The sequence below is a fragment of the Lepidochelys kempii genome, chromosome 8 (assembly GCF_965140285.1).
Source record: "Lepidochelys kempii isolate rLepKem1 chromosome 8, rLepKem1.hap1, whole genome shotgun sequence".
Taxonomy (NCBI): Eukaryota; Metazoa; Chordata; order Testudines; family Cheloniidae; genus Lepidochelys; species Lepidochelys kempii.
In genome coordinates this window covers 24768512-24794915 of record NC_136387.1, presented here as the reverse complement: position 1 = coordinate 24794915, position 26404 = coordinate 24768512, and the positions used below count along the sequence as shown (strand labels likewise).

Genomic DNA, 26404 nt, shown 5'->3' with positions numbered 1-26404 from the left:
ATAAAATCATATTTCAGAAACTATTCTGATATTGCTTGTGTCCCTTGAAAAACATCGTGCAGACACTTACAAACATTAGAATGTCATTCATTTCTGAATACACAGAAACTGAGATGAATAGCAGCTTCTCACGCAACATATAGTAAAGAGCAGTAACTAAAAAACCAAAAAGTAAAACATTCATTTTCATTATTGAACATTTTTATCTTTATTATTATAATAGAATTACAGTCTGACATAAAATAAAGAGCTTTTGCTAAACTCTGTAAAGCAAATACATGCTTCTGCCATAAACAACCTCTATTAGATTTAGATTTTATTGCCACATTACTGCACTGAGGTGCAATAAACATTCAATGTCATCTTTTTAAAATTATCCCAGGAGTAAACAGGAACTGTCCTCTATAAGAGTGTATCATTATTTTCAAGGAAGACTTACTATTATTACATGGTTTAGCAAAGCACTGTAAAAAAGCTACATAGAGAATACTTTATATTTGATAAACTGTGCAATCAAATTTATACAGTATAATACTATTCACATAGACTAACAAACTAAGAGGTGATATAATGCAGTCATTGCATAGCAAAAAGCAGACTAATTAAGTAATATTCACATCTAATGTGCAAAATGCAGACCAAAAGGTAGCTATGAATAGCTAGGAAGATAAAATACCCTAAATGAACACACTAGATTAACGCCAAAAATAACAAGATAAACAAGTACACAGAAGTTAAAGAGCCATATTTTATTTTTTTTCTATACATATATCTACACATGAACCAGAAGATGAAACATCCCCTTTAATAAACTCCCATCAGATTAGCTCATCAAGTTTAGACAGGACTAAATGTTAGACAATGAAGTATTGTTTAAAAAAAACTTCTTTTCTAAATAAACATCAATTTTTTTGTTTAGATTGTGAGTGGTAACCTCTTGATTTATTGAGAAAGAGTTTATAAAACATTGCCTGAAACATAACTATGGAACTTGACTGTCTCATTAACTAATTTGCTGACTGTTCATTTGGCATTGTTTTTAAATTCACTCAATACCGTGTTGTGTGGATTCTGAATTAACGCTTGAAAAAATCCATCAATCTCTCAATCTCTTTGAAAAATCCTTACCTGAAATTTATATTTCTAAGAAGTTCTCAGAAGTAATGAAACTAACTAGAATTGTTTTAAAGGGAATACCATACCTGCAAAATGGACATCTTGTATTTAAAGCCCTTACATATTGTTCCTACAAATATATTGCTACAGTAAAAATGAAATGTAGTAAGTTTACTCAATAAAATCTATTTTCCTGTACATTCTTTTGTGTATGATTTTGTATTGAATGCTACATATATTACATCACTTATTGTAACAGTTATGTATCAGCAAATATAGCAGTAATATACAGATGATTTTTCTGTCTTAACAAGTATTTTACCAGTTTTACCTACTAAATATATTCCATTTTTTAGTATTTATGCATGACCTGAGCAGACCAGTCATTTATCTAATAGTATACATTGGATGGCATTGTCAAATTGCAAACTACTGTACACTTAACCACTTTACAAATGAAATTAACTCCAAGCTCTTTCTTTCCTTTTGTAGTCTTTCCAGTACCACGGACTTTTTTAATGCAGGCTCTAAATATGTTTCCTTTAGCATTTAACAACATATTAAGAGCTAAGATAGATGAACCCTACACAATATTTTAAGAACACAACTTTAAAAAAGTAAAAAAAGTACAATCTCATGCTGCATATTTACATATATTATTTAAATACTATAATTTGTCTTTCTGCTCTCCATAAATTTTAATCTAAAGCTTTTTAATGTACTGTTTCATAAAAGAATACATTCAACATATCTAGAGCTTGCAAAACTTTTTTTTCTTTCTGAAACATATTGATAAATAAAAGCTACCTATAAAAGCATCCAGGTACTGGTTTGATTACACATGGGGTAAAGGGCATTTGAATTCTGCACTTAATTGTGCAACTGATTTCATGTCTTTCTAGTGACAAATTAATGCTTACAACAAGACTGCCTTAAGACAGCAGATTAAAGCATTCATTACCATTGAATCATATGTGCTGTACAGTGATAAACTGTTCCTAGAATATGCAGACTTCCTTTTCTTTAAAGAACATTTAATATTATAAGACCAGTGACTGGGGATTGGGGGGAAGGGTGGGGAGAAGAGCTGGAAATATAATGTATCTCATGGAATTTGACAAAATTGAAAGGGTTACAGCCTTGAAAAAATACAACATAAATAGTGCTCTGTAAATGGTAAGTACACTACAGTGTGTGCTACATGAACATCATAGAGTATTTTCCCCCACAATTATTTTGCATAAAAATATTTCACATACATGTCCAGTATCTTTGTTGGGATATTCAGTAATAAGCTATCTACAAATGGTTTCAAATTCATTTTCATTACTGAACTTTTCCTCTCCCTTCTTCAGAATCATGGTTCCCAGGTGTACACATCACATTGTTATGGCCCTAGTATACAGGGTTACTTTTTTAAAATATATATATACTTGTTTAATATAAGGAAACCTTCATTTTCTTTAAGACAGAGGCAATGAAGCAAATGGGAATTACTGTGTGTCATACTGAAAGCAATCCCCAGTGCAAAAGACTGAACAAAACTACATGAGTTAACAGGGTTATTGATGTGGAGTTGGGGCTTTCAGCTGGGGCTCTCTGTTTAAATAAGTTGCCCAGTAGACTAAATTAAAGATTCCAAAAAGCAGTGGGAAAGCTATTCTTGATAGTCGATCAATTTTGCTGACACTGTTAAAAGTTTTCTTGGGTTCTGGTGGTTTTGTTTCTGGTTTAACTTCTTTGGGTTCTATTGTTGCACTTTTAGCAATGGTAGCCAGCCCAGGGTCTCTGGCAATATTAGGGGTGTAGCTTGTTGCTGCTGCTGTGTATGTGTTATTTTTCTTAATGAGAGGATCCTTCAGTTTCTTTGGCTGGGGAAAGAAAAACATGAATTTTATTCTTGTCCACGTTTTCAATAGTTAATATTGTGATAATGTACCATAATACAGTGTTGTTGCTATATATTGAAAATATACTTCAAACTGGACTAACTAGATGTTAGGTGTGTATGTGAGATTTATGTAAAACATTGTACTCAAGAACAAGATAGAATCTCTCAGTTTAATTACTTTTCCTAGAAATAAATCAACTAATTAATTCCCCAAAACATTTAGAATAACAGATACATTTTAGGATATGCTATTTTTGATAGTAAGCAAATCAGTGTATTGTAATATCTGCAATATTAATCAAACAGCAGAAAACTAAATATAGTTCATTGTCTTCTGAATCAAATGAGCTTTGTGACTAAAACAAATATATTGAGTTTGAGAGATACCAAGGATGCCACCATTATAAAACTATTTCCAAATTTGTCATTCAGATACCAAGATAAATAATGTATTATGAGTTCTAACACAACTTATCATACATATCATTTTCATCTTCCTCACACTGAGAGAGAATGCCTGTTTAAAAGGAACACAACAAACAGCTTATTGATTCCCTATTCAGCAAAATACTTGGAACTTAAGCATGTGTTTAAGGGCTTGGACATATTGGAGACTTAATGATGCCTTTTGCAGGTTACCACTGGACTAGCTGACTTGCAATGGTTGGAGTTTCATTCAGAATGTGTGGGAGCTATAAAATTGTATATTCCCAGTCTATTTAAAAATATCCATATATCGCACTGAAATTTATGGACCATCCTAGAATGCTGATATTTTTAAAAGTGCTTATAGTTCAATAGAAAGTGACTGAGTTATCTTAAACATACTGGATGTGATCCTGGTCCTTGATCAGGCATTGTGCCACTCTGACCATTTAAATTAGTCTTAAAGCCTTTTAACTGGCTTGAAATCATCTGGCCTACGGTAATCTCAGCTGGCATAAAGTTGTAGGCAGTCCTACTCTACAGCATAGCCTTTATATAGGAACAAGTCAGAGCATAGGTTGAGTTGAAGGGAAAGGAAGCATGAGAGAAGTACTACTGTACTGTGTTTCAGCTATCCCTGACTATATGGAAACAACACCTACGGCTCAGAAGGGCTCTAAACTGTGTCTGAAACTGATAATGGGGCAGAGCCAAAAATCTGATCCCGTGTTCCTGGAACAGTAAAGAGAAGGTATAGATAAAAAAAAAGAACCTTTAACGGATTGTTTTAATTCTATTAACTAATATAATTCAGTATATATTTATATTTTATTTCTATTTTATTGATTTCCCACCCAAAAATAAGGGGGGAACAGAAAAAGAAAAGAACAAAAAAAGTATGCAAACAGAGGGAAAGGAAAGGGGGATAGGGAGGAGAAAGGAGAGTCATTTCTCATTTTCCCTCCATGAGAAATTAATAGAAGATTTCTAAGTTAGACCAAATCAACACATATCCTTGAGGCTGAGGAACAGCCTTCAAATTCCCTTCAGCACACATGTCTCAGACTATTTCAACCTAATAAATAGAATAAGCAGCTGAAAAACAGTTAATTCAAAAGGAAAGAAGAGTCAAAATCAGGGAGTCCTTTGGTCATTCATCCATCAACAGCTTCAGCTCTCATATTTCTTTTCTTTTTCACTTTTTCTTACCTGCTCAGAACAGAAACAGCCCTAGTATTCTAGTAAGCAGTAATAAATCCAGCTAAATGAATAACTGTTTCACAGAAACCTAATAGAACAGCCATTTTGTAGTTTTACATTTTATGAAGAATGTGAGCTAGGCAAAGCCTAACTCCAGTAAGTATCTCGATATTTTATGTCCCATTGAAGTTTATGAAAAAGTAATATGACATCTAATCAGAGCCCTGAGTGATATTAGATTATAAACTTCTGTCCATCACAAGTTTGCCTTACTTAGCTTTGCCTTTTCCTTAGCATTCATGACAGCTAATTCAGTACACGGTGTACAGAGAATATCTTCGGTATGTTAATATGAAGAATATAAGGGGATCCTTAACTTCTAGGGAACACAAGAGCCATACAATCTTTAATATTTTTAAACTATTCTTGAATATTGTGTTTCATGGGATTTTTAATGTTTAATTTAGTCTCACATCAAATGGAATGTATGATTTTAGGGTTATCATTTCATAAATCTTGATTACTTAGGACACCAATATCATTGCCATATGAAAGTCTATTTGCTACACAGAACAGAAAAGATTTCAAAATTTCAGTGCAACTGGATCTCCACTAAAATGTATTTTTAAATTACCCTTAAAAGGAACTATAATGAACTTGCGAGTATAATTAATAAGGAGAGCTGAGCAAATATTTTGCAGTGAAAAGTCTAGTTATTATTTGACTTAATTTAGAAATATTCTTCAGCAAATAATTATGTAAATCATTCACATACAGTTCTTTGTAAATGTTTACTTGTTATGTTAGTTATTAGTTACAAAGGTAACATGGTTTTATTTCTATTCTCTGATTGTATGACTTATGCAACTAACCAAAATAGCATGAATTATTAATATTGCCTTCAACTACACAATTTGATTATTTTTGGTGAATATTCAAGAACTGAAGCTTAATATTGGTTTTTCCCAAATATTCACTCTACTGAAGTTTCAATACTAAACAAACAGCAAATATGACCTGTAGTGAGGCGGTGTGGCTCCCTGCCGCCCTGGAGAGGGTCGAACCCCTCCAGCCACCAGAGTGAGTGGAGCCAGGAAGCTCTGAGCCCACCCCTCAGTGGGACAGGCGGAGCCCGGGAAGTAGAAAGGCACAACCTGGAAGTATAAAGGCGGGCCCTCAGAGCTCACTAGAGGACCAGCTGCCGGGGAGGCCAGATGTAGCCAGCCTAGCCCGCGACTGGGAAAACCCCACGGCCACAGGTCCACACCAAGACTGGCCAGACCTGCCCTGCGCCAGCTATCCATGGAAGTTACCAGACCTGCCCTGCGCCAGCTATCCAGGGGAGTTACCCAGCTGGCCGCTTGTCCACTGCCCCAAGGAACCCACGGTGCTGGAGCCCCTGGAGAACACTGCCGGGACCCAGATACCAGAAGGAGGGGAGTTAGGAAGTAGCCCAGGGACAGCCGACCCTAGTCTGGCTGTTACTCTGCCAGAACCCATGTCAGTCTGTTGCGGCCAGGATCCCCACTGACCCAGCAGTGGGTCGTTTGCTGCTGTTAGGGCCCCGGGCTGGGACGCAGTGGAGTGGGTGGGCCTGCATCCCCCCTGCTACCCAACTCGTGGGTGGCAGTCTCCCCCTCTTCCAGGTCCTTGAAGGCCTGGGCTAATTCACACATGTTGTGTTGCTCAGACCCTGCCTGAGGGCCTGAGCTACTGACTATTTGGTGCCCCGCCCTGACTCAGGGCCCGGACCTACAGTGCTCACTCTAGTTACCGCAAGGGCTGCTGAGGAAGACTCCGGTGGCTGGATGAATTCCCCAAAGTTAACTGTGTGTAGCAAGCCGGTGTGGTTCCCTGCCACCCCGAAGAGGGTCGAGCCCCAGCTTAGCCCCTTTACATGACCCCAACCAGTCAAATTGAAATTCCTTTTAAAATTTGAAAGGATGTTCATGGATTTCCTTCTCTCCCACCCACCCCGCCCCCATTCATTCAGCTCTACTAATAATGCTGCAAAGATTTTGTTTTTACAACACTATCTTCAGTTCTCATATGTGAACATTTTGCATAATTCATTCTAAATCCTTTAGTTAATGTTTAAATTTCATATAAAATAGCTATATTTCTTCCAATGCTCATTGTCTCATTTCAAGTCTTGAGAAAGTGTCTCTTTAGTACAGAGGAGAAGATTTAAATCAAGGGAATTTTGTAGTAAGAGCCATTTAAAAGCAGATTTCTTAAATAATATATGTAATGACACGTTACATATTTTCCAGCAGATGCCTTGGTGGTAAGCATTGGAAATGTATCGGAAATATGTTTGAAGAAACAAAAGGGATAATAGTCAATGTGTATGAAAGCATGAATTAGATTAAAATAGGATCAGTGTTATGTACAAGATGAATCAGGAAATTTCTATTTTGCCTATGTAAATTAAAGAGATTTTATTGTTCTCTCAAAAAAACTTTGATATTTTATAACAAATTTATGGAAGCTACTATATGGTCCTAAGGAATGTATGAATTGCCATATCAAATCAGTATAGTGGACCACTATCCTATCTCTGAGAGGGAACAGTAGCAAGTGATTCAGAGGGAGCTGCAAAAAAATCCAAAACCCATAGTGGACAATTATGGATTAAAATGTTTATAGGGGAAGCTTCTTCAAAAACCTCTCCATTAGTGTATGGCTTCTGCTCTGAAATATAAGGGTTTATATATGTCTTTAAAATCCTAACTAATATAATTCTGAATGTTCACATTGGGCCCCATCCCAAGCCCATCTAAATTAGTGGGAGCCTTTCCATTGGCTAATGTAGTGCCCATCTTTAAAAAAGGGAAGAAGGAGGATCCTGGGAACTACAGGCCAGTCAGCCTCACCCCAGTCCCTGGAAAAATCATGGAGCAGGGCCTCAAGGAATCAATTCTGAAGCACTTAGAGGAGAGGAAAGTGATCAGGAACAGTCAGCATGCATTCACCAAGCGCAAGTCATGCCTGACTAATCTAATTGCCTTCTATGATGAGATAACTGGCTCTGTGGATGAGGGGAAAGCAGTGGACGTGTTGTTCCTTGACTTTAGCAAAGCTTTCGACACGGTCTTCCACAGTATTCTTGCCAGCAAGTTAAAGAAGTATGGGCTGAATGTATGGACTATAAGGTGGATAGAAAGTTGGCTAGATTATCGGGCTCAACGGGTAGTGATCAATGGCTCCATGTCTAGTTGGCAGCTGGTATCAAGTGGTGTGCCCCAAGGGTCGGTCCTGGGGCCAGTTTTGTTCAATATCTTCATAAATGATCTGGAGGATGGTGTGGAGTGCACCCTCAGCAAGTTTGCAGATGACACTAAATGGGGAGGAGAGGTAGATACGCTGGAGGGTAGGGATACGATACAGAGGGCCCTAGACAAATTAGAGGATTGGGCCAAAAGAAATCTGATGAGGTTCAACAAGGACAAGTGCAGAGTCCTGCACTTAGGACAGAAGAATCCCATGCACTGCTACAGACTAGGGACCAAATGGCTCGCTAGCAGTTCTGCAGAAAAGGACCTAGGGGTTACAGTGGACGAGAAGCTGGATATGAGTCAACAGTGTACCCTTGTTGCCAAGAAGGCCAATGGTATTTTAGGATGTATATGTAGGGGCATTGTCAGCAGATCGACGGACGTGATAATTCCCCTCTATTCAACATTGGTGAGGCCTCATCTGCAGTACTGTGTCCAGTTTTGGGCCCCACACTACAAGAAGGATGTGGAAAAATTGGAAAATGTCCAGCGGAGGGCAACAAAAATGATTAGGGTACTGGAACACATGACTTATGAGGAGAGGCTGAGGGAACTGGGATTGTTTAGTCTGTGGAAGAGAAGAATGAGGGGGGATTTGATAGCTGCTTTCAACTACCTGAAAGGGGGTTTGAAAGAGGATGGATCTAGACTATTCTCAGTGGTAGCTGATGACAGAACAAGGAGTAATGGTCTCAAGTTGCTGTGGGGGAGGTTTAGGTTGGATATTAGGAAAAACTTTTTCACTAGGAGGGTGGTGAAGCACTGGAATGGGTTACCTAGGGAGGTGGTGGAATCTCCTTCCTTAGATAGTTTTAAGGTCAGGCTTGACAAAGCCCTGGCTGGGATGATTTAGTTGGGGATTGGTCCTGCTTTGAGCAGGGGGTTGGACTAGATGACCTCCTGAGGTCCCTTCCAACCCTGATATTCTATGATTCTATGATTGATTTCAATAGCCTGTGGATCAGGCCCAACATACACATATATGTTTAATTCTTGTTTTGAATTCAGTATCACTTTGTGGCAATGAATTACCCAGGTTAATTACTCATGATATTAAAAAAGTATTAGTATTTCCTAATACCACTATTAAATCTGTCATTTTACAATTTAATTGAATATTCCATTGTATTATGAGAAAAGTTCATGTGTAGAATAGGCAAGAACCAGGCATGAAATATATTGGCAACCGTCAATCCAAACTGGATCTTGGTGTACGTGTAAGAGGTCTAATCAGGTGCCTGATGAATCCGCTTATGGCAGACAAGTGCAATTAAAGAGTGACATAGCTTGTTACAAATTTTACAGATTCATGTGTTGTCTGAGTTAGAATCCATGATTACAGCATGCTGCTTTCTTCTTTCTCACTTTACTTCCATCTTCTGGATCCAAATCACTTCATTTTGAGCTGCACCTACTCAGATACTCCCTCCAAATTGGAAAGGATCCTGCACACTCCTCCCAGCTTTCCACATTGATGTTGAATGAATTCATATCATGTTTACACACATCATGGTATTGCCAAAAAGAGTGATCGTGCTTTCTAGAGCTGTCTCAAATCTCACAATTGAAAATATTCTTGGAGATATGGTCTCCTGCCATTCACCTGCCATGAATGAGCCATTGCAACCTCCTCTTTTTAGCAGTGGTTTCTAAGTGGGTCAATCCTGTGCAGTCCAGCATCTCTGTGTTTGGTAATGTGTTTCCCTACTTTATTTTCAGGATCTCATGTGGAAGCCATTCAGTCTCCTGATATGCCTGGCATAAGTAGTCCAGGTTTCTGAACCACAAAGCAGGGATGACAGCACACAAGTCTCTTAGATTTGCATCTTCATCTTAGTTAATAGTTTGCTATTATTCCATGTGTATTTCTGTAAGCCTGAAATACTTAGCTGCTTTTTCGATTCTATTAATTCAGTCTGAAAGTCAAGATTTCTGGTGATGGTAGAACCCAAGTAGCAAAAGCTGTCAACAACACTAAGCGAATTAGCCTCCAGAATGGGTAAATCTTTGGTACATGATCACAGTCTTCTTGAAACTAATTGTCAGCCTGAAGCTTTTGCATGAAATCTACCCAAGGGATTTTGCAAGGAAGATTCACTATGGGCAACCAAGTCCACATCATCCGCAAACAGGAAATCTCTCAGAATCTTGGTTTTCACTCTAAATCTTGCAATGTTGATAAATGCTATCATTGCTGTCCCTAAATGCATGAAGAAGCAGTAATGAAAAGTAGATACACCCCTGTTTCATGCCACTGTTAATGTCAAAAACATTTGACTCTTTGTTTTCATACACCACAGTTGCCCTCATACCTTGATGTAAGAAATGAAAGTTCAAAAATATAAGGGGACATAAAAAGGCCCTGTCTGTTGAACATATCCAAGGCCTTTATCAGATCGATGAAGGCTATGTAGAGTGGCATTCATTTTTCTCTACACTTTCTCTTGAAGTTGCTTAACCAAAAATATCGTATCAATGGTGGAGTGTTCTGAGTGAAAACCGCATTGACTTTCAGGATAGATTCTTTCACCTAGAGATTGCAGCCTAGGGAGCACAATGTGAGTGACAACTTTTCTGATGATGTTCAACAGGAAGAAACCTCTACAGTTGTCACAGTCACTTCTATCCCCCTTGTTTTTGTATAATTGTACATTGCATGAAGTGGGTTCTTTACTAAACATGGTCCATGCATGCCTGGCATCATCTACACATATTTTTTTTCACTTGTGTTACTATGAGGTGCTTGGAGTGAAGAATCCTGATGAAATAATAATGAAAAGGTTTCACTTTGTTCTCGTTGTTGTTTATCAGTTCATAAAGCCCCACACATAGATTCTGATTTCCACAGAAAAGGATGGGATATATTTGCTAATAGGTAACTTCCACTCTTGTGGAGCCTGGTTTGAGATTCCTTTGTAGTTCAGCTATTGCTGATGGCACACAATATGACCTCTAAGTCTGAGATGCATCCCCTACAAGACCTCTCCTGCTGGGTCCCACAATGCTCAGTCTTCTCCATCATGTTATTGAACTTACATATTAAGTGCCTGGAGTATTCAAGTGCCTGCAGAAAATACCCACTCTGTGTATCCTTTACACAGCAATATGTATAAGCAAACTTATACATACCAGACCATATCCTCAGCTGGTATAACTCAGATGCTCTCAAAATTGGGGATGTAATAGAGGAGACAAGTGCTTCAGAGAACTTTTCTCCTCTATTACAGCCCCATTACTGAGGGCATCATCCTCCAGTTCAAATCTGTCTGCAATCTTGGGTTGCTGTTAGACTGCCCAGAGATACTGGGAGCCCAAAGAGCCATGGCAGCAAAAAATGTCTACTTCCACCTGTAACTGGCAGAGATTGCACCCCATACTTTCAGAAAGAGATGAGGCGGATGGTGATCCACAGAGTCATGACTTCTAGGCTTGCTCACTGCACCTTATATTAAGAAATGAAGACACAACCTGAACGAGCTCCAACTGCTACAAAACCCAGTAGTCTGTCTACTTAGCAATCATAGTACCCCACTCTTTTCACTGGCTCCCCATTGAATATGGTGTATAGTTAAAGGTCTCCATGGTATTGGACCTAGATACTTCAGACATCACCTCCCTTATCCTTCAAAAACATGGTCTGCCATGAAAGCTACATTCTAACGTCACAATTAAATAATCATTAAATAAGGGAAGGCTTTTCAGTGTGTCAGACAGAGCTTTCAAAGGGCCTGGACTTTGATGCGGGCAAACTAAATTAAATAAAAGTGTTTTGCATTAAGTTCTGAAGTTCATGGTCATGATTTCTTGTGCAGTGAGTTTCTTAATCTATTTCTTCCTACACACAAACTTTCAAAATTAGTCCTGATCCATAACCTGTGGACATCAAGGAAAATATATCCACTGCCTTCAGTGAGCTCTGCATCAGGCTCAGAGACACTGCACAGATCCACTGAGTCCTCACTCAAACACACAACATATAAACTAGTCAATCTATTCCTACTATAGGCTGGAAAGGAAAGGAAAAATAAAGAGAGACTGTTAAATAACTGGGAGGTGCTACAGTTAGGGGAGCCATATAAAGACATGACAGGAAGGGGGTGGGGAGTGTTGGAGGTATGAGCTTTCCCTTCGTGCCACAGTGTTAGCCTCAGCCAACTTGTATCTTTCAGATTTGAGACATGGGACAGAGATTATGTCTTCCTCTCTTTGCCACACAATGCTGCACATCCTGGTAGTGCTCTAAAAATGAAAATGTAACCACTATCCATGCTAGTAATTTGCATACAACAAGTGATTTCAGCACATAGTGCGACCAGCAAATCCTGAACAGAAAATGCCCAATATCCATGTAAAGAGCCTCTTTCAGTAGATTATCTAAATCACATTAGAAAACATACAGACTGAATCCAACACAAATGCCATGAATAGATATGAATGTATGTCTCATAAACTCTATTAGTAAAGGTGTTACCTTTTCAGGAACCACACTTTTGCCATCCCATGCGTAACCTCTCTTTGTGAAGTAGTTTACTGTCGCAAATTCGATGAGTGCTGAAAACACAAATGCATAGCACACTGCTATAAACCAATCCATAGCAGTGGCATAGGCCACCTTTGGAAGGGAATTTCTTGCACTGATGCTCAAGGTGGTCATTGTGAGGACAGTTGTCACTCCTGTAAAGCAAAAACGTCAGCATCTCTTTAGATCAGGTACTGTATTTTGTCTTTTACCTATCAATGTGGATTCACAAATAAAATAGGAAAAATACTTTCACCGGCTTTTGTTGTTAGAAATATATTTCCCAGCCAAAGAATATCAAATTTCAGGTTCTGCTGTGGAAATAATAATCTTGGAGGTACCCTTCTGGTTTGTGCTTTATCTTGATCTTTTGACGTATGGAAGTCACTGCCCTTCACTTTAAGCAGGCTTTAAGCGGGCTGGGGGAGGGTTGTCTGGCTGGCCAGGAGAAGAGGGCAATGCTTTCTGGCTTTGCGTGGGAGGGGAGACGTAAAACTGCTGGAAAAGCAGTCAGCGTGGTGGATGACTCACCGCCTAGGAATGAGGGGTTTGAAAAGGTCAGCCTGGGCCTGCCCTCCCTCCCCCCAGGAACTGGCTGGAATTGGAGGGTCCTGGCAGAGGATCTGCTGGAGGGACATGAACAGAAATGGGGGGGGGCTGAAAAAAGCACTCCTCTCCCCCGTCCCCCAGGTGAATTGTGGGGGTTTTCACCTCCACTGCACATTTTATCCGCCGGGTTCATCCCAGACATCTAATAATAAAGTTGTGACCTGATTAAACCATATCTAATGTCTTTTGGCATAGCCAGACAATGAGGTTTGTGCTTTAGGAGATATTGTTGCTCCAACAGATACAGCCCTGAGTGGATGACAAAGGATTATTGTTGGCATTGACTACATTCAAGTAATTGTCGTTAGTCAATGGTGGACCACTTAGAAATCAAGCAGATAACAGTGAAAAGGAAAATAATGTGAGTTTGGAGTAAGAGGGATAAATGTGTTTATCAGGGTTACCGTTATCACATTCCTTTTGCTGAACCATCTGTAATATTAAATATCTAACAAACTGCATGATATATTTGTGTTTCTTCTAGGCAGGAGTTTGGACACTATATCTCAGAATATATACACTATATACAAGAAGTCATTGGTCCATGTAGTCGTGCATCCTGCCTGTGATGGTAGCCAGTGCAGCAATGCCTCAGACGAAGACAAAATGAAATATAATCTGCTTAACTTTGAGGGTCAGGAAGGAATTTAGATGGGTGCATTATGTCCCACAGCATGAGATTAGATTTACTGTTTTCTTAGATTGTAAATAAATTCAGTGATTGAATAAAATCTCAGAATTATTATTTTAAAATCAGACTTAACGACCATCCTTCCAACATGAATGAAACAGGAAAAAGAAAGTCACCACAGCCCTATTGTTGTCTGGACTTACAGACTAACATAATTTCCTCTTCCAGCAAAAGAATTAGAGGAGGAGTTAATTTATGATCCAGTTCCTGATCTCACCTAGCATTTTAGTAATCATGTGGATGGTTGCAAGTCTTTTTCCATCTTGTCAATTCTTTCATTTCATGTCATAATTGCAGATAAAACAACTCAAAATTATGCAAAGTTCAGCCAGGCATACATAGGCATGTTGGATACTTTCCACCTTACTTGTGTAAGACTGCTACAGTGCCATACAATGTTTCCCATAAAAACAAAGGATATAAATTGTTCTTGTTGCTGATTAACCTGTTCGGGGCTGAATGAAGTAGCAAACATATTTGGAAAATATGCTACTTCAATGTAGCCCAAAATAGACTAAGCTGCATGTTATGATATTGCATTTATTTGAACTGATGTTTTGTACAGGTTTCTGTGCCATTACACAGTGATGCTCTGGCAACACTAAAGAGGTTAAGTAGGACCCATGGCAATGTAATTTGCATTTTTAGGAGCAAAGCTTCATACCTGCTGGAAGAACATTTTTTCTTTAACTAGCCATGGAGTTTTTACTGACAGTAGGAGGATTACGTTGCTATCACATTGCCTACAGATTTTTGCAAGTGCAAAATTTACATCAAATCACATTTGCAAGTTACCTTGACAACTGCAGACAATTTCATGTATTAAATCACTGCTACAGTTTATATCGACTGTACTGAGCACTAATGAAAATATGCAGAGATCGAAAAGGGCCAGATAATTAAAAATATATTTAGATGTCAATGACAGTATCTTGAATAATTGGTACCTAATGATGATGTGGTTTTTGTTCCTTGGGGGAATTTATAAGGTCTTCTTCTACTTATAACTAATGATTTTTTGTTGCTCTTGTACAGTAAATCCTGCTATGCTATAGTTTGTGTTTTTATTTATAGTGCTAAAAAAGGGCTATAAATCTATATACGCTGTGCTTTTCTGTGTGGGTGCATGTATGAATATGCTCAGGTGAAGTATTCAGAGACATCTCTTTTCTTCAGTGAAGTTAGGAGATTAAAAAAATAGAAACAGAACTCTAGACTTAGTTCAAACATATGTAAAAAAACACACAAGTATTCAGCAAAATAATTGTATTCTGAAAGGAAAACTTTTAAAATGTTTACATTCTTGAAGGGGTTTTGTAAGGCTTTAAAAACAGCTGCCTGAATAACATAGTGTATTGTATGTTATTTTTTTGATACATGGGGTAATTTGGTATCCCATTTATGACCAACATAACTACAACATCATGAACCAGCAAGTTGGTATTGTCAACAATAAAAAAAGAAAGCAAAATGGAAGAAAATGAGGTTCCATTTCTTTTTTACACATAACTGATGTAAATATTCCCAGCAGCAGTCTTTGAATGTATGTCTTTTTAAGGGGCCCAATCTACTCTGTGACAAAATTGCCAAGATTAGACTTTTGATACCAATTTCAGAAGTGCGTTTAAAGGATTTGAATGTGTTGCACTTCACACCAGTTTGTAGGTCCCCTTTTATACAAATTAGACTCAATTAGACTCTCCTATACTCCATTTAGGGACTTCTCTACATTCATATCTACTTACCAACATGGAGCTTACACACCATGTGAGCATTTGGCTCTCTGAATCTAAGGATACCTAAGCTGGTGTGATTCACCTGAAGAGTTATTGGGAAAGTGGGCTGGAGCAGGAAAAGCAACTAATGGGGATATTTTGAGAGGTAGGTGAAAATAGGCGTAATACAACTGGAATTACAGGTGCTTCTCATGATCAAGCCCTTAGACTGACGTCTGAATTTGGTTATAGATCTCCAGCTTTCCTTTGCCACCATTAAAAGGCAGAGTTCCTCCTGCTACTAACCTCCACACGTCCTTTGGAGCCTCTTCTTTGTCATGCTCTTGCACTGCACTGAGGGAGAGCTGTTGGTGCAGAAACAAGGTCTGCTGCATTTATGCCCTTCCACTCCTGCCAGAGGCATTCTCAACTGGCCAATTATAGCTTGAGCAACACAAAAAGAACTGGAGCATATTGGAGAACTCTCACCTCCCTTTTTCTTTAATCAAGTGCTTGTTGTTAGATCTATCTATTTATCTATTTGTTTGCAATATTGGGGAAGACCTGAAGAAGAGCTCTGTGAAGCTCAAAAGCTTGTTTCTTGCATGAACAGAAGTTGGTCCAATAAAAGCTATTACCTCACCCATCTTGTCTGTCTGTCTATCTATCTTGATTTTGGATGTGAAATAGGTTAAACAAAAGCCCCAAAGAATATTCTAGCTGTTTATTTCTAATTTAAAAAATGTGTATTAAAATGTAATAGCAAAAACCCCAGGGAACCAAAAGCAGGTGTGACTATATCATCATAGAATCCCTTTCATTCATCCCTGCCTGAATTCCACTCAGAGAGAAGACAATAGGAATTTTGTCACTGATTTCCGTAGCAGCACTGGGCCATAACAGTATCTGAGGAGCTTGCAGATGAGATCAACCCACAGAGTTATTAAAGCTGGGAGTTTCAACTGGGGCAAGAACGTCAGGTGAACAACTCCCTTTGACTAAATTCCCTTTGAAAATCCAAGCCAAAAGCTGTATTAACCACTTTTGCTTTATGAGAAACAGTCAATGCACACTTTCTCCTAGTCTGACAGCTGACATCTAAACTTTTTCTGTACATTACATAATTCATAGATTCTAAGGCTAGAAGGGACCATTATGATAATCTAGTATGAGCTTCTGCATAACACAGGCCGTAGAACTTCCCCCAAAATAATTTCTAGAGCACTTCTGCTAGAAAAACAATTTAAAAATTGTCAGTGATGGAGAATCCACCATAGCCCTTGGTAAATTGTTTCAATAGTTAATTACCTTACATGGTAAATATTTGCAGCTTATTTCCCATCTGAATTTGTCTAGGTTCAACTTCCAGCCATTGGATCATGTTATACTTTTTCTCTGATACACTGAGGAGCCATTTATTAAAAATATGTTCCTCATGTAGCTACTTATAGATGTAATCAAGTAACCACTTCACCTTCTGTTTTTTTAAGCTATATAGATTGAGCTTCTTGAGTCTATCAGCATAAGGCATGTTTTCTAATCCCTTTATCATTTTCATGGCTCTTCTTTGAACTTTCTCCAATTTATCAACATCCTTCTTGAATTGTGGGCACCAGAACTGGACACAGTATTAAAGCAGTGGTTGCACCACTGTTAAATATTGAAGTAAAATAACCTCTCTACTCCTACTCAAGATTCCCCTGTTTATGCATCCCAGGATCACATTAGCTTTTTAGGCCACAACATCACACTCATTTTCAGCTGATTATGCACCATGACCTCCAAATCCTGTTCAGAATTACAGCTTCCCAGGATAGAGTTCCCCCATCTTTTAAGTATGGCCTAGTCTTTGTTCCTAGATGTATACATTTACATTTAGTAATATTAAGATGTATATAAGCTAAACCCTTTGAATATTCCTTTTCATTTTTTATATAAATCAAGATAGGCAAAGATGTTCAGATCTGAATCCAGATTAGCATAATGTCATTATTTTTCATTTTTGTTTTTGATATATAGCATTTTACTATTTATTCTTTTAAATAAATTAATTAGTTTGGACCTTTTAAAAAATCATCTGTTGCAATATTTTCAAAGTGAAACATAGTTCTTATCCAGTTCTCCAATGTCACATCATATATTAAAGTAAGGATGCTTTTCTATATGTAGCATATGACCCTAGTAAGTTTTGTTTATTTGTTTTTTTCACTTACCAAATACAGTTCTTGCTGGTACAGATTCTCTGTTAAGCCAGAAGGACACCTGGGACAGAATCACTGTCATGATGCATGGTAGATATGTCTGAATGACAAAGTAACCAATCTTTCTCTTCAAATGGAAGTGGGTAGTCATAACAACATACTCCCCTAGAAACCAATAAAAATAAAAGACAGTGAGACTCTTTCCCATATGCACAGATTAGAATCTGTGTCCCAAGTTTTTGCATGAGTAACAATTTCTTCATCATTCCTGTCCACTGTTATTAACAACTTTGTTTGAGACAAGTTTGGTTTAGGTCTGAAGAAAATTTTTAATAACGAATTGATGATGGTGCAGGGGCCTTTCATCTTAAATTCAGCCCAGCTGGGTAGTGAATAAAACTTAATGTTAACTGATTCAGTGTCCTTTATGAAATGGGAGCCTTACTCATCGTAAATCAGAAAACCACCATAACCAATACCCTTGTACACAATGTTCAAAGATTAAATGAACCCTAGCGACTGATGCTTAGAAGTGGTTCATCCAGATCAGGCTAAGGACACAAGGATTAGTCCAGTTTATTTCTGTTTGCATTGCCATAACCTGTGCTCTCCCTGTTCTGAAGATAGAAGGCTAACATTCTAATTCTATTAATTCAGTACCTTCCAATAATAATACTTTCCCTAAAAGTAAATGGCTTCTGATGAATTATGACAGAATTCTGTCCATAACTAGCTTTTTTGGATGTTGCAGAAACATAAAGAAACAGCATTCCTGTGAAATTTGGAACCATACAAAAGGTTTTATAAACCTCAGTTGCCAGAATACAGCAAAAAATACCTCAATTTCACTCTGTTATTTACAGACATTATTGAAAATGCAATATTTTGAAAAGCAATATTCCCAAAAAATTTGAAAACGTATTAATGTGACTTAATGTTCAGTATAGACTGACTCGCAATACAATAGATATTAGCTTAGAAAAGATACACGTGGCTTTGAAACTGAACAAAACCCTGCTGCCTAAATAAGAGATGACACATGAAATTACTGTGGTTCTCTTTTAAAATATAAACAACTGGCAACAGCACTGGCAAAGGAAAATCCTAAATTGGATTGAAAAACTGTGTCTAGACATTGACTGCTTATGCACCAAGCATGTCAAATGCCCTTTTTCTCTAATTCAGATTCTAGAAGAACATTCATGTGAACATTCTTGCCCAACATATAACCCTGAGGGAAGCTTATAAATAAGATGTGACAATACTCCTAAGATGTTTGAATATACATTAAAATACAATGGCAGAGTGGGGAGGGGATCAATTATGAGCTGAGTGGTAGAGGAAAGGATATATGAAGAGAAAGTCATCTCCAAAATAGAACTGGCAGGAGCATTATACTCAAGTAAAAACTAAGTAAGATGACTGGTGTGACCTCACCCTCCTTTTTTATCATCCACTTATCTTCTTTTTTGTCTGTGTCCGTTTTTTTGAAGGGTGCCCAATATAGCTCGTAAAGAAGAATTAATCTAAAATATGACAGGGGGAAGCTATTTTAATGTAATCAGATACAGAATAATCACAATGGTATTTAAGCATTAATTCATTGCTTGTGGAGTACAAGCTAAGAAGGACAGAGAGTTAACATATCATAGTACTCTGAAGCTTTATTTGGCTGCTTAAATTATCCAAATATTTTTTGACCTGTGAAAAATGAGAACAAGATTCCAAGCATAAAGGAAATTAAAAAGACTGGGATTAGTGTGGGCTTGGTAACTACTGTAGCTGCTTTGAGCTACCCAAAGGTAACACTGTAAGTGACATATTGCTGATGACCACACAGACTGACAGTAATGCCTGCTATTAAGTTACAAGATAAAATCCTTTTCATTAACTCTGAATGCATCTAAACTATCAATGGACTGTAGTTAATTATTAAAAGACAGCAGCCCTTTGAGAGAGGTTGATTTAACGGTGAGAAGTGTATCGCTCTTCTGCTATTCTCTGTACATCTAGCTTCTTGTATATTGTGGGCTTTCTTTCATTGAAATGTATAGGGGCATCCACTACAACTACTGACTACTGTCCACTGACATTTATCAGTTATTCCCCGATAATACTATGTTTTCAGAAGTTTATAACTCAGCTATATGCTTCACTTTAGGCCAAAAGTTGTATAGGAAAAAGACTGCTCATAAGTTATCAAAAATATATTTAACCAGTTTTAGCCCCTGATTCTGAAAAAGCATTTAAACACATGCTTTAATCTAAGCACGTGCTTAAATCACATTGACTTTAAGACATTTGATAGACTGTTGGTTCATATGGTACACTATGTCCTATTCATATTGTTTTATTTAATTTTAACATGTTTTTAAAACTCTGTTTTGGAACCTTGTCAGTCCTTTAGATAAATAATATCTATTTTATAAATGGGCCATTTGTTTTTCATTTTACTTATTACATGAGGGTTAAAACAATCTTAACTAGAGTTGTGCTTGAACCAGACCACCACATCTGAATACCTCCAGCCCCTAAATCCAAGTGCAGGGAAAGGTTTGATCCAGATCCAAGCCCAAACTTTATTTATGAGGTTTATCTCTAGCAATCAAAGTTCAGATATTTAGCTGGTATAAATCAACATAGCTCTACTGGGGAACATGACAGATAGTCAATAACAGCTATTTCAGAGCTATTATCCTATTTTCTGTGTTTACTTTTTTAAATGGTCCCCAGGTTTCAAAATAGAACATAAAGCACACACATAGGTGTGTGCTGTAATACCAAGGGACAGGTGGTTTAAGTTAGACAAATCATTAGCCATAATTTTATATTTTCTTATAGTTGTAGGTAGAAATCAACCAGTTTCTGGCCTTTAAACCACAATAGTAATATTTATACAGTATAACTAACTAGAAATAAAATCTCATTTAGAAAAGTGTCCTCTCAGCAAACACATGGAGCATAAAGAAATAAGAATGTAACAGTTATTGAGCTCAAATACTGATGATTTTCACTGCAAAACAATATTTTCAAGGTGTCAAAATGATTTCCATGTAAATGGAAATTTGTATGCGTCCTTTAAGCATCTGTTTTTCTTTTCACAAAACCTTGCAGAAAATAAAGGACATTTTAAAGACTTGCTACATCGATAAGAAATGCAATGATTGTTGGGGAGTGACAATAGTTTCACATGCATCTCAAAAATGAAAAAGGTTTCAGTGACTCCTCTTTCATTAAACGTACTAGTAGCAGCAATAATAGTTATTTATAAATAACATTTGCTAAATCAATGTAGTAGTGACAGCTACATGCAAGGTAAAGGATATAGTTAGGTCAGATTCTTCCCTTGCCACCATACAATAGTCAGAACACTGAAAGGATATTTTAGTCCTACTATGTGTGGCGTATGCAAACCCCTTTCTATAGCCAGTTTGGAAGTAACCACCATCCTGTTCTAGATCTGAAAATGAGGGCACAAAGTAGTGGCTATGAGAGTGGCAGAAAAGAAGAGAGAGAATCAGGTGGATTGGTCCAATTAAAAATCCTATATCTTGGAGAATGTTTGTAGTGCCCCAACACCCAGTAAACCTTGGAAGCTAGGAGGGATATGTGTAAAAGGCAGCCACCTGTTTATGCATGGAATTTTTGGCAAATCCAAACCTCATGAGTACACATCAAAAAACTCTGCAAGATTGTGGTGACTTCTGGGTATTCTTCTGGCTCTGTTGAAACATGCCTCCAGCTTTCATCCAGACCACACCACATGATCCATTGTCTACAGCCAAGCTCTACTATACAACCACATTTGCTCCAACCCTTCAGACAGAGACAAATACCTACAAGAATCTCTATCAAGCATTTTTACAACTACAATACCCACCTGCTGAAGTGAAGAAACAGATGGACAGAGCCAGAAGAGTACCCAGAAGTCACCTACTACAGGACAGGCCCAACAAAGGAAATAACAGAACGCCACTAGCCATCACCTTCAGCCCCCAACTAAAACCTCTCCAACGTATCATCAAGGATCTACAACCTATCCTGAAGGACGACCCATCACTCTCGCAGATCTTGGGAGACAGGTCAGTCCTTGCTTACAGACAGCCCCCCAACCTGAAGCAAATACTCACCAGCAACCACACACCACACAACAGAACCACTAACCCAGGAACCTATCCTTGCAACAAAGCCTGTTGCCAACTGTGTCCACATATCTATTCAGGGGACACCATCATAGGGCCTAATCACATCAGCCACTCTATCAGAGGCTCATTCACCTGCACATCTACCAATGTGATATATGCCATCATGTGCCAGCAGTGCCCCTCTGCCATGTACATTGGTCAAACTGGACAGTCTCTATGTAAAAGGATAAATGGACACAAATCAGACGTCAAGAATTATAACATTCAAAAACCAGTTGGAGAACACTTCAGTCTCTTTGGTCACTCGATTACAGACCTAAAAGTTACAATTCTTCAACAAAAAAACTTCAAAACCAGACTCCAACGAGAGACTGCTGAATTGGAATTAATTTGAAAACTGGATACAATTAACTTAGGCTTGAATAGAGACTGGGAGTGGATGGGTCATTACACAAAGTAAAACCATTTCCCCATGTTTATTCCCCCCCCTCAAGCCCCCACTGTTCCTCAGACGTTCTTGTCAACTGCTGGAAATGGCCCACCTTGATTATTACTACAAAAGGTTTCTTTCCCCCCCCCCTGCCCCTGCTGTCCTGCTGGTAATAGCTCACCTTAAGTGATCACTCTGGTTACAGCGTGTATGGTAACACCCACAGTTTCATGTTCTCTATGTATATAAATCTCCCCACTCTATTTTCCACTGAATACATCCGATAAAGTGAGCTGTAGCTCACGAAAGCTTATGCTCAAAGGTGCCACAAGTACTCCTTTTCTAATTGCTGCAGTAACTCCCACGTTTACATTTCAAGGAGATGGTAGTTCCCATAACTGAGTGGAGTAGAAAGCAAAAACAATATTTGATTATTAACCATGTTTGAGCTGCAGTAGTATTTTGTTTAAGGCAAGTGTTATGGAGAAAAGATTCCACTTACAGATCTTTGTGAAACAGTGACTTTGTGAATGATAGATCTGTTTCTTCCACAACTGTATTCCTTTATCAGGTATTAACTGAAGAAGATTCTGTCGTATGTGCAACTTTGGTGCAAAGAAGATTATTTAACTGGCTTATTTTTAGGATTTAATAACTGTTGTTTTCAGTCCTTTGTAATGTCCCTGCATCTGTACAGTAACAGGTCTTTGTTCCAGAAGGTATCCACTGTACAAAATTCAGCTATATGTTTAGCCACTTATGCTTGTGCAGGAGGAAGTAGGAAAAAACCATATGGAATATCTCCAAATATAATTCAGTTTACCTATGAGAATGCTCCAAAAATGATGATCGCGGTGGGATTACATTTCTTAGGTCTGTCTTCGGTTGTTTAAAGATCTATTATCTGTCTTTCTTAAGTATTTATAAGGTACCTATCTCCTTTGTATTGAATTATCATGTACTATATCTAGTATTAACTACATGGTTTAAGTATCTTTCCAAGTTTCTGACTCTTTATGTACCTTTTTACCTTCCATTGGGCAGAGGAAAAAGTCAACTATTTTGGTCAAAATAGTTCCTAAGCGGCAAAACTGATTCAATTAGGCTTTTCTGCACCAGAGATTTCAGCCAGTGGAGATGCACTGCAACAATCACTTAGCATAGGCAGAAAAAGCCTGTTAAGCTGTACTGGAACAAATCATGGTTTAAATTGGTTTTGCCCTTCTATACCAAAGGATTTGCACAGGTGCAGCTAGCCCAGTTCTGGCCCTTGAGTGTGTAAATTTAGCAATTCTCCCTGTAGAAGAAGCCTTAGTATCTCTGTCTCAGTACTTCTTGAATTTCTTTTTACCTTCCTTATGTCACAACTCTGGTCTCTTGCGAAGGGGCATTGTTCCTTTCTGATATTGTCAGAATGACACTGTAATCACTCTCAGAGCCTACAGGCTCAAAGCCAGAGATCTTTAATAATTTTCTACTCAGGTAAAATCCTATTCCCTTCAGTGAGAGTTTTGCTAAGTAAAATGTGAGTCCTCAGTCATTCTCTATTACGTCTGCACTCAGATCTGGCCCTTCTCTGTAGAATGGGGAGAGGTTAAATTCCTCTACGGCTCCATCCCTTCCTTGTTGGTACCCTGCAAAAAGACCTCCACAGGGATCGCAGATACACACGTGGGGAGGAAGTGAGCCAGAGACAAAAATGGGGCCTAGGAAGGGCAAGAATCATTCATTCATGAAGTCCTAAAGGGGATTTATGCTGTAGAGGTCATGCTGTATTGTGGAAACCCCTTTTGTGGGTGGTCAAAGAAAGAGCCACATGTGGAGTATTGCCAAGCATCATGACCCCGTTGGAATCTGCACTGTCTGGGATCTCGAGGGGGGCAGGACATCCAAAAGCAAGGCTTGAGGCACACGACTTCCTCAGAAATATTCCTGGCCTCTGGCATTCCCAAGATACATGGGAATGAGGCAGAACCCTCTGCTTTGTCCTTTCGGGGAGGGAGAGGGCAATCTAGCTTTCCTTCTTACCCATCTACTAGGTAGAGAAATTCAGATGAAACATCATGAGGAAGTCTCACAGAATTTTCCTCCCATAGATCCCCTGTTGTGGTTAGTTCTACAAGACAGGGCAGCAGTGGCTAGAGTAAGGAGCTTAGGATGTGATCCTTATTGTTTATCACTTTTATTGGCCTTTAGCACAGAAACCTTGGGTGACATTCTGGCCCCACACAAGTAAATGGCAAAGCTACCACTGATTTCAATTAGGCTAGGATTTCACCCTTTGTCTTTTTATTTGCCTGTGAAGCACCTTGTACGCCTTTAGCACTATATAACAAACAACCATTATTAATACATTTTAAACAGCTCTCTTAATTTTGTTTTGATATTATTGCACACTTGAACTCCTTATTTCTTCTGCTTAAGCTGTATCATTCCTGATGGAACTGATGAAATAATTCTTGAGCAGTGATTTGAATTTTACATTCTGTTTAGTTTTCTAGAGTGGACCTGCAAGTATCCTAGCAGATCCTTTTTTGTTCTGAAATGTAGTTGACTCACTAGGTCTGTTTGTAAATTCCCGAAGCTGTGTAGTCACGGGAAGACTGTATTAGAGGGCTCACTCTCAGTGCACTGTTTTTGTGAATAACATTAAAAAAGCTCTTTATTTATTCAGGTGTAAATGTACTACTGTAATTGATCCACTGGTTCTGTCACTTTCAATATAATGTGGGTACTTCTCCTAATGGAGCAATTCTTTATGATCCATTGACCATTCAATCCCATCAATAGTGTCATAGCTTGTTGATACCCAACTTTCAGCTTAATACTGCTTTTAAGAACTAGCCAAAATAAATAAATTAAAGCTATTTGAAATGAATGCTGAGCAGTGGAAGAGCAAAATTTTTCATTCTGCCCAGAAATCATAGCCATATGATACTATGATGGTGAGTGAGTATTGTTTGTTTATGCCTGACAGCAAATAGTTTTGCACTGGAAATTAACAGATCAGATTTAAACATCTGTAAGTAGCACCAAAAATAAAAATACTTTGCACTTATCTGTAGTAACTTCAATTAGGGGATCTCAGAGCTTTTAAGATACAATAATATATTTAGAACTGAAGCACAGAAAAATATTTAATGACTTCCCTAAAGTCAGACAATAACGTCTGTGGCGGAGCTGGGACTTGAACCCAGATTTTCTGACTCATGATCAGGTTCCTTAAGTAAAAGCCTATTCTTCCATCATAGATTTCATGGGTGAACAAATAAAAGTTGGTGCCTTTTAATAGGACTTCTACATCCCACATTTGGACTTTCCAATCAGCATTTACGCTTGTAAAACAAAATTTTTGCACCCAAAGTAACTGTTTGGGAGATGAAATATGAGATTTTAACACCCTTCTAGAGTGCTTATATTTCAAATTTTGTCTTTCTGTTATTAATATTAGAAGTCCATTTTAAGCCTACTTTATTGTAATTATGGAACTTTTGTTAATTCTAACCACAACTGTGCTTCAGTTCTCATGATATATTTAAAACAACAAACAGGTTTGCCTTCTGCCCTTATATGGCCCTTTATCTGGCATATAAGCTCCATATACAGTGATTTATAATGAAAAAAATATTTCTTCGCAAGATATTGTCCTTTCTCATAACAACTTGTAATTTTTCCCCCATTCATAGCAGGAAACTATAACAGTGAGAAGATAGAGAGATGATAAGAATGAGTTGAATACTTCCTTTTTGATATACATTACTATATTTCTTCTGCTTAGATACTGTTTGTCACTATTGTAGGCTTCCTATTGATAAAACATTTTAACCATCAGTTCAAGTGTGAAGATATTTACTGTACCAGAACACACTGCCATTTTAGATGTCAATGCCCTCCTATTTACAATCACTTTGCATTACAATTTTTATCTCTTTTACTTTTTAAGTTCTGTTCTGGCAGGTTAAAGCATCTTATCAATATAAATTTTTCTCACGCCCAACAAGACAATGCTTTATTACACACCTGTACTGGACTGAACAATTCCAGAGTCCACAGTTTGCCCCAGAAGATCATATTGGTTCAATCGAGAGCCATCTTCAGCCACAACCACAGACCTCGCTGGTTCCCTTGTCCATTCATACACAACCTCTGCTCTGGTATAGGCATCTAATTTAAAAGAAAAAAT

The 26404-nt window shown here is 38.0% G+C and overlaps 1 protein-coding gene across 1 annotated transcript in view; it reads right to left on the bottom strand.

Moving 5' to 3' along the window:
- Nucleotides 1-212: 212 nt before the first annotated feature.
- GABRA1 (gamma-aminobutyric acid type A receptor subunit alpha1) overlaps nucleotides 213-26404 on the bottom strand; it is a 56097-nt gene continuing 29905 nt past the window's right edge. Inside the window, exons 7-10 of the mRNA XM_073355911.2 lie at nucleotides 26242-26385; nucleotides 17659-17811; nucleotides 12383-12585; nucleotides 213-2987 (exon numbers count right to left, since the gene is read on the bottom strand). Of these exons, the coding sequence (XP_073212012.1) occupies nucleotides 2679-2987; nucleotides 12383-12585; nucleotides 17659-17811; nucleotides 26242-26385 (809 nt within the window). The 3' untranslated portion in view covers nucleotides 213-2678. The remainder of the gene's footprint in view (nucleotides 2988-12382; nucleotides 12586-17658; nucleotides 17812-26241; nucleotides 26386-26404) is intronic.